Source organism: Hydra vulgaris, chromosome 10 (genome assembly GCF_038396675.1).
Source record: "Hydra vulgaris chromosome 10, alternate assembly HydraT2T_AEP".
In the NCBI taxonomy this organism is placed as follows: Eukaryota; Metazoa; Cnidaria; class Hydrozoa; order Anthoathecata; family Hydridae; genus Hydra; species Hydra vulgaris.
The window spans coordinates 1984635-1997621 of NC_088929.1; the positions used below are offsets into that span (position 1 = coordinate 1984635).

The 12987-nt window shown below is 24.8% G+C and overlaps 1 protein-coding gene across 1 annotated transcript in view; it reads right to left on the reverse strand.

The window, feature by feature from the left end:
* LOC100204855 (stalled ribosome sensor GCN1) overlaps nt 1-12987 on the reverse strand; it is a 78365-nt gene that overhangs the window by 17172 nt on the left and 48206 nt on the right. The window contains exons 28-41 of the mRNA XM_065807054.1: nt 10673-10862; nt 10018-10143; nt 9822-9932; nt 8110-8250; nt 7969-8022; nt 7807-7896; nt 5439-5595; nt 3065-3186; nt 2716-2830; nt 2384-2563; nt 1681-1901; nt 1082-1150; nt 709-847; nt 308-504 (exon numbers count right to left, since the gene is read on the reverse strand). Coding sequence (XP_065663126.1) covers nt 308-504; nt 709-847; nt 1082-1150; nt 1681-1901; nt 2384-2563; nt 2716-2830; nt 3065-3186; nt 5439-5595; nt 7807-7896; nt 7969-8022; nt 8110-8250; nt 9822-9932; nt 10018-10143; nt 10673-10862 — 1912 coding nt within the window. The remainder of the gene's footprint in view (nt 1-307; nt 505-708; nt 848-1081; nt 1151-1680; nt 1902-2383; nt 2564-2715; nt 2831-3064; nt 3187-5438; nt 5596-7806; nt 7897-7968; nt 8023-8109; nt 8251-9821; nt 9933-10017; nt 10144-10672; nt 10863-12987) is intronic.

A 12987-nucleotide genomic window follows, 5' to 3' on the forward strand; every position in this document is an offset into this window, starting at 1 on the left:
TAAACAATCTAAAACACGTAATGTAACAAAAAGGAGATATGAGCATAAAATAAAGAATCGAAAACATTTAATATAACAAAAAGAAGGTTATAAGCATGAAGTAGTAGAAAACACAATAAACAAATAAGAACTTCAAAAAATGATTTTATAAATAATAATAGCAGTAGAAGTTATTTAAAAGTTTTAAAAGCATTTAATAATAGTAATTAAATTTTACGAAAATTATTTTCGAAAATCTTTAAAAAAAAGGAAAAAATTGAAACAAAAAATTGAAAGAAAAAAAAAAAAAAAAAAAGGAAAAACTTACTTTAAGAATCGCTGGAACAATAGAACTAATATACCCAATGAAGTCATCACCAAATGTAGCAGGAAGATAGATGTATAACATGAGGTATCCTTCTCTAACAAATGGAGGCAATTCAACTTTCATGGTAGTAGCTATGACATCAGGCATCAATTTGTCTAGTCTTTCTTGACCAAGCGCATGGAGCACTTCAGATAAACCTTTTAAAAATAATTTATTCATTCTAAAATCTTTTATTCTATTATTTGATAAAGACCTTGGTAAAAAGATTTAAACATAAGACTTGCTGATAATGACAAATGAAAAATCTGGTAACAAGTTTTAAATAAATGATCTGTTGATAGAATGAAAGGTCTGGTGACAAACTTTAAACAAGTAACATAATCAAAATATCTTAATAAAACCTTGTGCAGCTCCTGATCTGTCAACACTACTAATTTCAGATGTAAGTGTTTCAAGTAACCATGGCATCAAATCATTAAAGCACTCTTCACCCATTCCTTTTACAATTGCACCTAATGCACGTGCAGAAACCCCTCTTACCTAAAATAAAATACAAATATGTAAAAAAAGTAACTATTTAAAAAAACAAAAACAATATATATAAACATATATATATATATATATATATATATATATATATATATATATATATATATATATATATATATATATATATATATATATTATAACAAAATGAATATACAATAAAAATTATTTCAACGAAAATTATTTTTATTGTATAATTATTTCTTTTTAACAAAATAAAAATCTCACCTCAGGCGATGGATCTAACAAAGATTTTTTTAAACCTGGTACAACAGCCGGCAGGTAGGGAGTCAAGTCCTATGACAACATAACAAAAAACTACAACAAAATATAATAATAAATCATTTCACTGACTGTTGTGGGATGTTCTTTTTATTTCACTCTAAATTCCATTTTGTTATTTTTTAGTCTACTTGTTTATTATGCAAGTATGCACAATCATTATATATTTAAAAAAATATATATATATATAAAAACGAAAAAAAAAAGAGGAGAATATTGAAAATAGTATATTAGAAAGAAAGTTTTAGTATATTTGTCTAATAGTATAATAGTATATTTGAAAAAAAATTTAAACAAATTTGAAAAAAAAGTAATATTGACTATAATGTAAGCAGTATATTTTTATATTCATAAATAAAATACAATAAAAAAAACTTAATGAAAATCAAAACTGATTTCCAGGCCGTTTTTCCAATTAAAATTACAATGATTCTGATAATTATTGATGATATTCAACTTTTAAAAGTTGAATTTGTAAACAACACACCCACAAATAACTATATACTTATTACCTTAGATCAGTTAATGTATACATATTTACTTACCTTTGGATCAGTTAATGCATACATATTTCCAAGAATTTGAGCAGCCATTTTTTTAGTTTCTGTGGGTCTTTGATCTAATGCTTTCTCTAGTGTAGGCATTATGAGAGCAAGAGATGGTGCATCAATGAAGTGAACAAATGAAGTATTTAGTAGTGCTTGAAGACAAGCCACTGTGTTTTTGTTTGGATCAGATAATGCATCAAGTATAATAGATGATATTTCTATAAAATTATATATTAATTGGTGTTTTTTTTTTTTTTTTTTAAATCATAAATATAAATAAAACGTCATTAAGATAAAGATTACAATAAAAAAGTCATTATTAAATTACTTTACCTTTAATTATTAAATAACTTTACTTCTAATTTTATGTTATTATAGTTATACTATAGTTCTAATTATGGTAATTAATATGGTAAATAATTATGGCATTTAATATGGTAATTAATTATGGTATTTAATATGGTAAATTAATTATGGTAATTAATATGGTAAATAATTATGGTAAACATTATTATTTATTAATTAACTTCTAATTACAATACTTAATATGTTAATATAGTTATTATAATACAAAATAAAACTTATTAAAGTAATAAAAAAATGTTTTGCTTTGTACATAAATGAATTTAAAAAATTGTTTAAAAATAAACACGATGGCAGCTCTTTAAATGTCTCAAAATGTTGTGAAATTTATAAAAACCTTGAATCTCTGGATTCCTAATGACACCACCAATCTGTCTAAGTGCTTGTTGCCCAGCCTTCTGTACTTTTAAATGAGAGTCGGCAAGTATTTCTGTTAGCCGTGGGACAATACTAGGTAAACAGGATGACAATTGTTTGGGAGCACAAAATGACATAGCACCCAAAAGCTCAGCACTGCCTAAAATCAAATGTGTATTTTAATTGAGTAATTGAACAAACTTAAAAAAAATTTGGTGTTATGAATTCACCATTAATGACTTAAATATTATTGCCATACAAACTTTAAATTATAAAATTAACAAAATTAAAACGTTGAAAAATTAATTTTACCTGTTTTTGTGCGCCATGATTCTTCTTCTAATGCTTTAAGTAAAGATGGTAGCACAAGTTTTACACCATGGTTACTCAAATTTTTCATGACAGCCTTTGCAGTTTCGTCAGCTGCCTATTACATGAGAATACTATTAGGTAACACCCATAAAATGAAAAAATGTACTTTGCAAAAAATCAGAAGTATATATATTGAATAGCAATAGCAACAAATGTAAAGGTTTATAGTCACAACAAATGGAGATTTCAGAATTGTTGCAAAAAGGTTTTCAAAAGGTTTTATTGTTTAAAACTATGCCTACCATAAAATTTAAAATTTTTTTTTAAAAATTAATTAAAAAATAATTACCTCTCTTACGTACTGATTACCATCTCCAAAACATAATAGTAAATGAGGTAGCAAATGAACTACGTAAGGTTCAAACAGTCTACCAAGCATTGTACATAAAGTTTCAAAAGCAAATAAAGCACCTAATAACAAAATATTTTGATAAAAATAAGAAAGTTTAATAGTAAAATTAAAAAAAAAACGAGAACAAAAAAATAATAAAGTAAATATTCAAAAACAAAATTTAAATAATTTTTTATCATTATGAAACGTTAAAACATTTTTTTTTTATCTTATTAAAAAAAAAGATTCAATGTTGCATATATTAGATATAACATCAGATAGATATAACAACAGATAGATGTAACAGATAGATGTAACACTTACTCTTTAGGTAATTATACATATACATTATATAATTATAATTTTTATTTCTAAATTCTCAAGAAATCGAATAAAAATTCTCGAGAAAAAAATTAAAGTTATTATTTGCTTTAATGATTAATCTAATTCAAATTATAGGTCTATGTTCTTTACATGTACGTAAGCCAAATTTTCGTGCAAGGTTTTCTTTTTTGTTCTGGTTTTTTTTTACATTAAATACTAATACTATGATAAAGAGTTTTCAAAAAACAATTTTTTATATTTTTTAAATTGCAATATTTTATATTTTATATAAGAAAAGAAGGATTAAATTTTTAAAGAAATTTATGATTTGACTCTTTCAAATGATCTTACAAAAAGTTTTGTAATTTATTTTATTTATTCTAGTTTTCATAGAAAAAATGAGCAACAACAACAAGGGCAAGACTTACAAAGATATTAAGTCATATTTTAAATAAACAACGAAGAGGCACATTGCAATTTATGTACAGGAAAATTTTTATGCAAAGGTTCAACAACGATTGGTATGCGAAGACATCTTGAAAATGTCCACAAATACACTTGCGTATTAAAAAGTTCTACATCTTATCAAAATAAACGGAATAAAGCTGAAAATCTAACTAATCAAACTATTTTAAAAAAACGACTAACCCTGGCTGAATTGATTTCTAAATTGGCTGCTGAGGACGGTATATCGTTCAATAAAATTACTAAAAGTAAATTTATACGGCAAAGTATGACAGCCAGGAGATTCAGATTACCTCAAAACCCTTCTGAGGTGAGACAATTAATGGTGGAATTTTACCATAGCAAGAAAGAAGAGATAGTACAGATTATAAAGAAATTAAAGGATGAAGAAAGAAAGTTCAGCGTATCTATTGACGAATGGACAAGCGTTAAAAATTGTAGATTCATGGGTGTTCATTTATACAGAAATAATGAAAATAATTTATTTAACCTTGGTTTGATTTTTATCAAAGAAGTTGTATATCAGAAAAAACTTTGGAAATACTGTCACAAATATTAGAAGAGGTTGGTCTATCTTTACAAGAAGATATTGTGGCGATGGTGCTGCGGTGCTACAATCATGCCATACATCAAGCAGTTTTGAAAATATTTCACACTGAACCGAAAAATGAAATAAATAAATCCGTAGACAAGCATGAGACTGTAGATAGCGACAATGATGCTAACATTGGAAGTACAGAAGATGACTTTAATTTGGAAATTGACGTTTTACGTAGCAAAAACTTTCAACTTAAATCCCAAATTAAAGATGCAATTGAAGGAATATACGAAAAATTGTAAAACTCTTTAAAAAATTTTCAGTGAAAAATGGTGTTTTACAAAAATATGTAAAAGACCAAGTACAAAAAGAATTGGCTTTGCTACTAGACAGTAAAACACGCTGGAATACTATTGAAATAATGGTGAAACGGTTCTTAAAAATCAAAAACTGTGTGCAAATGGCATTAAGTGAATAAAATTTAAACCATTTGTGGAAAGATAATTACATACAAATAGTCGAAATTCTATTAGCTGTATTAGAACCAACACGAATAACTGTAGAAGCTCTAAGTCGAGCAGATGCAACATTATTAACGGCCAAAGGAGCCTTAAAATTTTTATTTAATAAATTAAAGTAAGAGTAATTAAAGTAGAAAGAACCACATAAGTAGAGAATTCTTAAACAATATCAAAGAAGAAATAAGTAAAAGGAGAAAGTTGAGATATAATAAACAATAAGGAAGGAATATACTAAAACAAAAGGAAGTTCAGAGAAATCACAAGAATGCAATCACTAAAGTAATAAAATTATTATTAAATTTTGTCTTATAATATCTTATAGCTGGTTTAATATAAACCATCTTTAAGAAGAGTTCTCTAAAGACCTAGATTTTATAAAAATTACAATTAATGAGAAGAAATTCTACAAGGTGTCCAGTAAAAAATAAAAACCAAAATTATTTTAGACAGCAAAATAATTCAGTGAGATATCAAAAATGTTTACCTTCTCTATGCCGCCAAACCTTCTTGTCTTGAATGTATTCATTTAAAGTGCTGATTATATTGTGTTGTTTTAATGATAGAATGCCTAAACCTTTTGCCATGCCCGCTAATCCAAATGCTGCACCACGACGTTCTCCATATGATTCTGATTCAAACAGCTAAGAAATAAATAATTACAACTAAATTATTACAAACAAAAAAATTATCAACTAATATAATTATGTATTTAACTCTTTATGAGCCAAATTATGAAATTTACTTAAAATAATAATAATTTCACAACAGTTAAGGGCAAATTAATAGAAAATATAAAAAATTGTTGCCATTTAGTTAAATAAATTTAAAAAAAAAAATGTTTAAAAAAATGTATACCTTTTTTATAATTGTATAAAGAATACCATAATGATAAAAACATAATTAACATAATTAGAGAATATTATTAAGATTAAGTTTATAGCACAATAGGTTTGACTATGCTTAGGTAGTATCGATATAATTTATAAGCAAAGTAAGTAAGAATTATTGATTTTATTGTAACTAAATTAAAAAATATTGCATATACATTACATATTGCATATACATTTTAGATAAACACAAAAACATATTGCATATGCATATTAGATAAACATGAAAATAGTAAAAATATTGCAGACTACATACATTATTTCATTCCTAATAAGTGATACTCTAAATACATGAAGGAGTTATTTTTTGTGAAACCCATGGAAACAAAAATTGTTTCCATGGGTTTTGCAACCCATGGTTGTTGAATCTTTATACTCTGGCCAATGATCTACGCAATCATAGCAAACATCAACACAAGGGTTTGGTAGTAAAGGTTTACAACCACGTTTATTTGTACTTTCATCAATATTGATCAATCTCTTTGATGGTCTTCCAACTGACCGTGAAGGTAGTTCTTTTCCAGCAGATGTAAGAACTTCAGCCACATTGGAAATAAACTTTAACAGTGAATACTGACTTTTTTTGGGTAAATTTAATTGGTCAGCATAACAACGATATAGAAGCCACCCATTGACTTTACAGTTATCAACACAATGAAATATCACTTTCAAATACCACCTGTCTTTATTGGGGTACGATAATAGGATATCAGCATGTCAGCTAAGTCGACTCCTCCCATAGAGTTGTTATACTCCTTTACAATTTCAGGACAGGAAACATTGACATGTGATTTATTTTTTCAATATCATCTTTTGACATTTGATAATGAAATGGGGGTAGAAAATGTAGAAACAAGTTGAATACATTTGTTGTCAAACCATCTCACCAAAACCAATCTTTAATTGACATCTCTGAAATAGCAGCTGCTGCCATGTCCTTTTTTTAAAATTCTTTCTCTGTTGAGAGGGGACATTTTTTAATTTTGTTTGATCTAATTTTTGCTGTGGTTAAAATTTCATCAGCATCAAACACAGATCCAAAGATGTAAGATGTAAAGATGTTAAAAAAAAGTTTATGATTTAGATTTTTTGGAAGTGTTTCATAAAGCTTTCTTACAACATATTCCCCATTACATTTCAAATTTCCACTTGCTTCAGAATACAAAAAAAAAATAATATGTCATACCAGATGTGCCAGCTCTAACAAAATTTTTAAACCCCCATATATATATATATTTATATATATATATGGGGACCTTTATATATATATACATATACATATACATATATATATATATATATATATATATATATATATATATACATATACATATACATATATATATATATATATATATATATATATATATATATATATATATATATATATATATATATATATATATATATATATATATATATATATATATATAAGAAAAAAGAATAAATTATTTTTTTATATATATATATATAAATAAAAAAATAATTGTACTTTTTAGAGACAAAGAACACTTGCTAACAATGCTAATTAATTTTTTAATTTCATTTTATAAGGAATTGACACTATACATTTATAAAACAGCGAGTTTAAAAACTAAGTACAAGTATTAGGAAATAAATGTTCCTTAAAAGTGTATTACAACCATTATGATTTTTTTTCTTATTGCTGAATCATCATAAAATACAATAGCACTTTATAAATGAACAAATTAAAGACAAGGCTTAGAGGTTAATGGCTTTTGTTTTTAGTTGCCAATCGGCAACAATGGCCCATAAAACGGTCAAATAAAAAATAATAAATATGAATTACAAAAAATATAAATAATAACAATAAAAAAAAACTGCTAAAAATAACAATATATATAAAAAAAAATAATAACACAAATTATAAATAATAAAACCGATAATTAGTTTTTTTTCTTTGAAAATTAATCAATGTAAATTATTTAAAAAAAAATTTAAAACCTGATTAAGTAAATTTTTAATAAGATCTGGAGCATCATCTTTAATGGCAAGACATAATGGAGGCAAACAATTTGCTACTGCCTCTTGCACCTAAAATTAAACATTTAATACTATTTATAAATAAAATAACTTATACAAAATAATTAAAAGCCTAGTACTTACCTGTTGAGAGGGTGTGGTTAAAGCAGCCATTAACTTTAAAAAGATTGGTTTTATCTGAAAATACAACATTAAAAATTATTTAATATAATGGCAAGATATGAATACATAAAATAAAATAAGTTACTCTCCTAATATACTTACTTTAGGATCAGTTTTAGAAAGATGTTTAGCAAGAGATCCAGTCAAAATGATTACTGACTGACGTATTACATCATGTGCAGATGAGTCTGGTGCTGAATCAAGGAACTCTTCAAATATGCTTAGAAGCAGTGTCATGTGATTCTGACAAATAAAATATATATATAATGTTATAAACACAGAAAGACTAAAACATGATCACAGATGACATTATGACATCATTATAAAACATGATGACAGATGACATCATAATGACATAGGGTCTTAATATTTGCATCAACTTAGGGTAATGATAAATTGTATAAACTAGATGTCTAACTTGCCGGATTTTATTGGACAAAAAATAAAGCCACTTTTTTTTGTTTATAACAATAGTCGGCCACTTGTGAAAAGGGCAAAAGCTGAAGCCAAAGTCAAAAATGTAAAAGTCAAAAATGTAAGTCAAAAATTCCTAATAAATTAAAGATAACTCAAAAACAAGTTTTAATAATTATAAAATAATTATAAAAGTTTTTTAATGAACATTTTTTATGAACTTGTCATAATACTTGAGAATAAATGTTTATTAAAAAGTATTTTAATTCATAAAAATACTTCAAAACCGCCTGTTGTTTTAATTTTTTGAAAAAAATTAAGGAATCATAAATCATTATTTTACAAGTATTATAATTTCCGCTTAACACTTTTACAAAAATAGTATTTAAATTTAAAATTTATTTACTTCATTTAAGAAAAGAAATTTTTGTGTACAAATTTAATCTGCTATTTGTAAAAAGGGCAAAAAGTGGCTTCATTTTTCAGATCAAAGTTAGACATCTAGTATATATAATATATCATTCATTTAGGGTCAATAACTGGGTAGATAATATCTACTTATAAAATATAATTGCAAAATATTATTATTCTGAAAATTTATAGAACTTATTTCAAATTAAAAAAGTAATATGTTTTATTTTAAAGGTTTGGCAACTAATTTGTTACCCCATTTTAAATACTTTAAAGTATAGAAGCAAAGCCTAATTTTTAATTCTTAAATTTTTAAGGCTTGGTAGCTATGTTTGTTTTTTTCTAAATACTTGGTTGCATTTAAAAACATTTGGTTATTTTTATTTTATTAAAGTGTTACATGACTTTCAAAGTATGACTTTTAACTTTCAAAGCATGACTTTTAACTTTCAAAGTATGACTTTTAACTTTCAAAGTATGACTTTTAACTTTCAAAGTATGACTTTTAACTTTCAAAAAATTTAAAGTAAACAAGATTTTTAAAAGAAAAAAAAAATTCTAATAAAATGATTTTAAAAAAATTTAAATTTAAAAATGTTATAATAAACTTTATAATTTTAAAAATAAGGGTATTTTTTAAATATTTATCTGGCTAAAAATTGTAAAGAGAAATTTTTAAACATTTATAAAAAATTAAAAAGAGTACCTTTTTGTATTTTATATAAATGTTTAAACACATAAGTTTAAAGATAAATATAATTAATAAAAAATACATAAACATTTTAATGAAAAAATTATAAAAAAGTATAACTAATAATTATCAAAAAATATATAAATAATTTTTGTTTTAAAAAATATTTAAATAATATAAATTTTTAATTAATGCTAATTACTATTCCATATTTTGAATTATGATGTAATTTATATAACTCTAAAAAATCATATATAAAAAAAGACAACAAATTTTTTATTTCATTTTATCAATCTACCTGTCCACAATGGTTAACATATGCAAGAGCTGCATCTAACATTTGCTTTCTTACAAGTTCATTACGATCGCTAAAAGCAGTAGGCACAAAAAATCGAAATAAGACTTCCACCTAAAGAAAAAACAAAATAAAGCCAAATTTTAAGTTGAAAATTTGTAAAAATGTAGGAAAAAAAATTTTCAAAAAATAAAAATACCTGTTCATCAGGAATAAAGGCAACAATTTTTTCAAGAGTTAATGCAACTCCTTGACGCGCTTCCCAGGGATCAACAAAATGAACTGAAACTGCTCGACCAAGGTTATCAATCACAGGAGCAGGAATCTTTAAAAATTTTATTGCATTTTAAAACTAATTTATAATAAAATTACACATAAACTAAATTTAATAATGACTTAATTAAACCAAAAGATTATTAATTAAAGTAATTAATTAAACAAAAGTAACTTTTAGGAAAAAAAGTAATTAAACATTAAAAAAATCAAAAAACTTCTTAATTAAAATTTTTTATCAAAAACAAGTTTAATAAAAAACTAATCCATTAATTATAAACTGGTCCACAAAAAAACAACAATAAACAAATGGAAATTACAGCAACATTGTTCATAAATGAATATTAACATTAAACAGATTTCTTAACAAGAGAAAATTTTTCTTTGAAAACTGTGCTATTAAACTAAAAACACAGTTAATTGTAAAATGATGATCTTCTAAACATAAACAAATTTTGTGTTAAATATCAACTCTAATCTAATAAAAATATAAGAAACTCAAAAATGATTTATTCATAGAAATTCATAAAACATAAAATCATGAGATTAGGAGTTACCAAAAAATTTTTAATAACTGATACCTTATTTTGTTCTTCGTATGTCATTAACAATGTACTGATAACCATAGGTGCTAATGCCGGTTGCTCTCCAAGGGAAGTTGCAAGAGCCATACTTGATGCTATACGTATGTCAGCCAAAGGATGAATTATGTCTTCAACTAAGTCACATGTCATTCCACCACTTACTGTTAGTTTCGCTTTTTCCCACAGCCTTATATATAAAATATTAAACTATGAATATTTTTAAGTATTTTTAAATTATAATTTTAAACTATTTTGCCGCATTAAAATAACGTAATACATTATAAGATAAAATACAAAACTATTAAACCAAAATTAAAGTTTTGGTAAATCATCAGAACAGAATAATTAAAGACACTCTCACTGAACTAAATTTAGTTTGAAAAAAAACAAATAAAAAACTGGTTTTATATACATTGAGGTTTTGGGACTTCAAATATGTGTAACAATCCAATATCCTCCATCTCAATTACAAATCTCAAAAAATGTACAACACTTTCAAAAAATTGCAACATTTCATTCTGATGAAATAAAGCATTTTACAAAGCAAAAAAAAGTAAAAAAATTAAAAAAAACTCAATTTAGGCAACTGAAAAGTTAAGGTGTTCATAACTTTATCACATGTTTATGTCAAATCATTTTATTAAAAACAAATCATTTTAATTAAAAATTCTATTTAATTTGCTCATTTGATATTTTCTTTTAAAGTAATTAACAAGATATTTCATAAATAACAAATAAAGAATTTATCAAAAAAGTAAAAAACCAAACTGTTCTCCATCTTTTTCTAAAGCAAGAGAAAAAGTATGCATAGTATGTTACAAGAAACCAGTAACCTTAACTAGTCTTTTTAGTTAATTTTTAACGATTTTTTCATCGTCTGAGTACAACTTCAATGATCTACTCATTGAATCTGGAATATGCTAAACATGTAACAGTTCTTTATTAGCATGCTTGCTTTATAATGCCATTCTAACAAGACAAGTTTATAAAAGTATTCAAACAGGTGAAGTGACTTTAATATGCTAGTTTCAAAAGAAAACGAGCCGAAAAACCACATTTAGGTTAATTCAACCACATAAATTTGACCAGGGCAAGTTAGATAATTTTGTTTTGTTTCTTAATTCAAGTTCAATAGGTTTTACTGTAACAAAAATCTTTCATGGATTAAAGACCACCTGCATCACAAAAATCAGTTTTAAAGATTTGCAACTTTTTGCTGTTTTCTTTAAGAGTACAATGTTTGACACAAACATCAGATTATAAATATACTAACTACAAGAACCAATATGAACAAACTTGGTGAAAAGTTTATAGCAAAAGTGCTTTAAGTGCTAAATTTGTCTTACAAAATAAGATCACCTTAGCAAAGAACTCTTGTAAACATTTGAGTCTTTGTAAATGTTTGGTAGGACTTGATTAAAAATTTAATTAAAAAACAGATTTCTGACCATGTTTGACCATGTACCCATATGCATTTATTTAATAGTTTATTTATATTCATATATATAAATGACCTTTTAACATTAAGAAACAGCTTTAAGATATCTTTAACTTTAGTTTAAAGAAATTACCTTTAAAAATATTCAATGGTGCTTCACAAATTGCTTGAAGTCTTTTTTAATTCCAAAAAAAATCTTTTCTTTTCTGGGACAAAGCCACAGTAAACTATTAAAAATTCAAACATTTATTAAATTATTGTGCATATTGCTAATTTTGGTTTAACATGTTGGGTTTACATGGTGTCAAGCATCCTTGTTGTTTTAACAATAAGAGTTAACATGGAAGATTTCTTTTTTGTTTGGTTTGAACTTTATAGTCAACAAAAAAAAAAATAGTTCAGCCTAGATAGCTACTAGTTGCTAGCCGCTGAGAAAAAGATAAAATGCACAATAATTTTGATTGCAAGTATACTTCTTTACTGGTTGGAGAAGGTTTTACATGTTTGCACTATTTCAAAAATTACACATACAGTTTTTGAAAATTTCAGTTAAATTGGCATAGTATGTAAAATTATTATATTGCATTATGAATATGAAATGTCAATATTTTTAAAAAAATGGTATATTTTGAAAAATAAATAGTTTATTTTGAAAAATAAATAGTTTACTTTGAAAAATAAATAGTTTATATTATTATTTTATAAAGACTGTGCAAACATTATTTTATAGACTGTGCAAACACTACCTGGATTGAACTAGCTCACTGGAGGAGAACTAACAAATGATATCTTATTTTCAAAATTATGGCCTTTAAAGAACAAAGTTTCATGGATAGGAATTTAAAGGTTAATATTTTATTTATAAATAAATTTT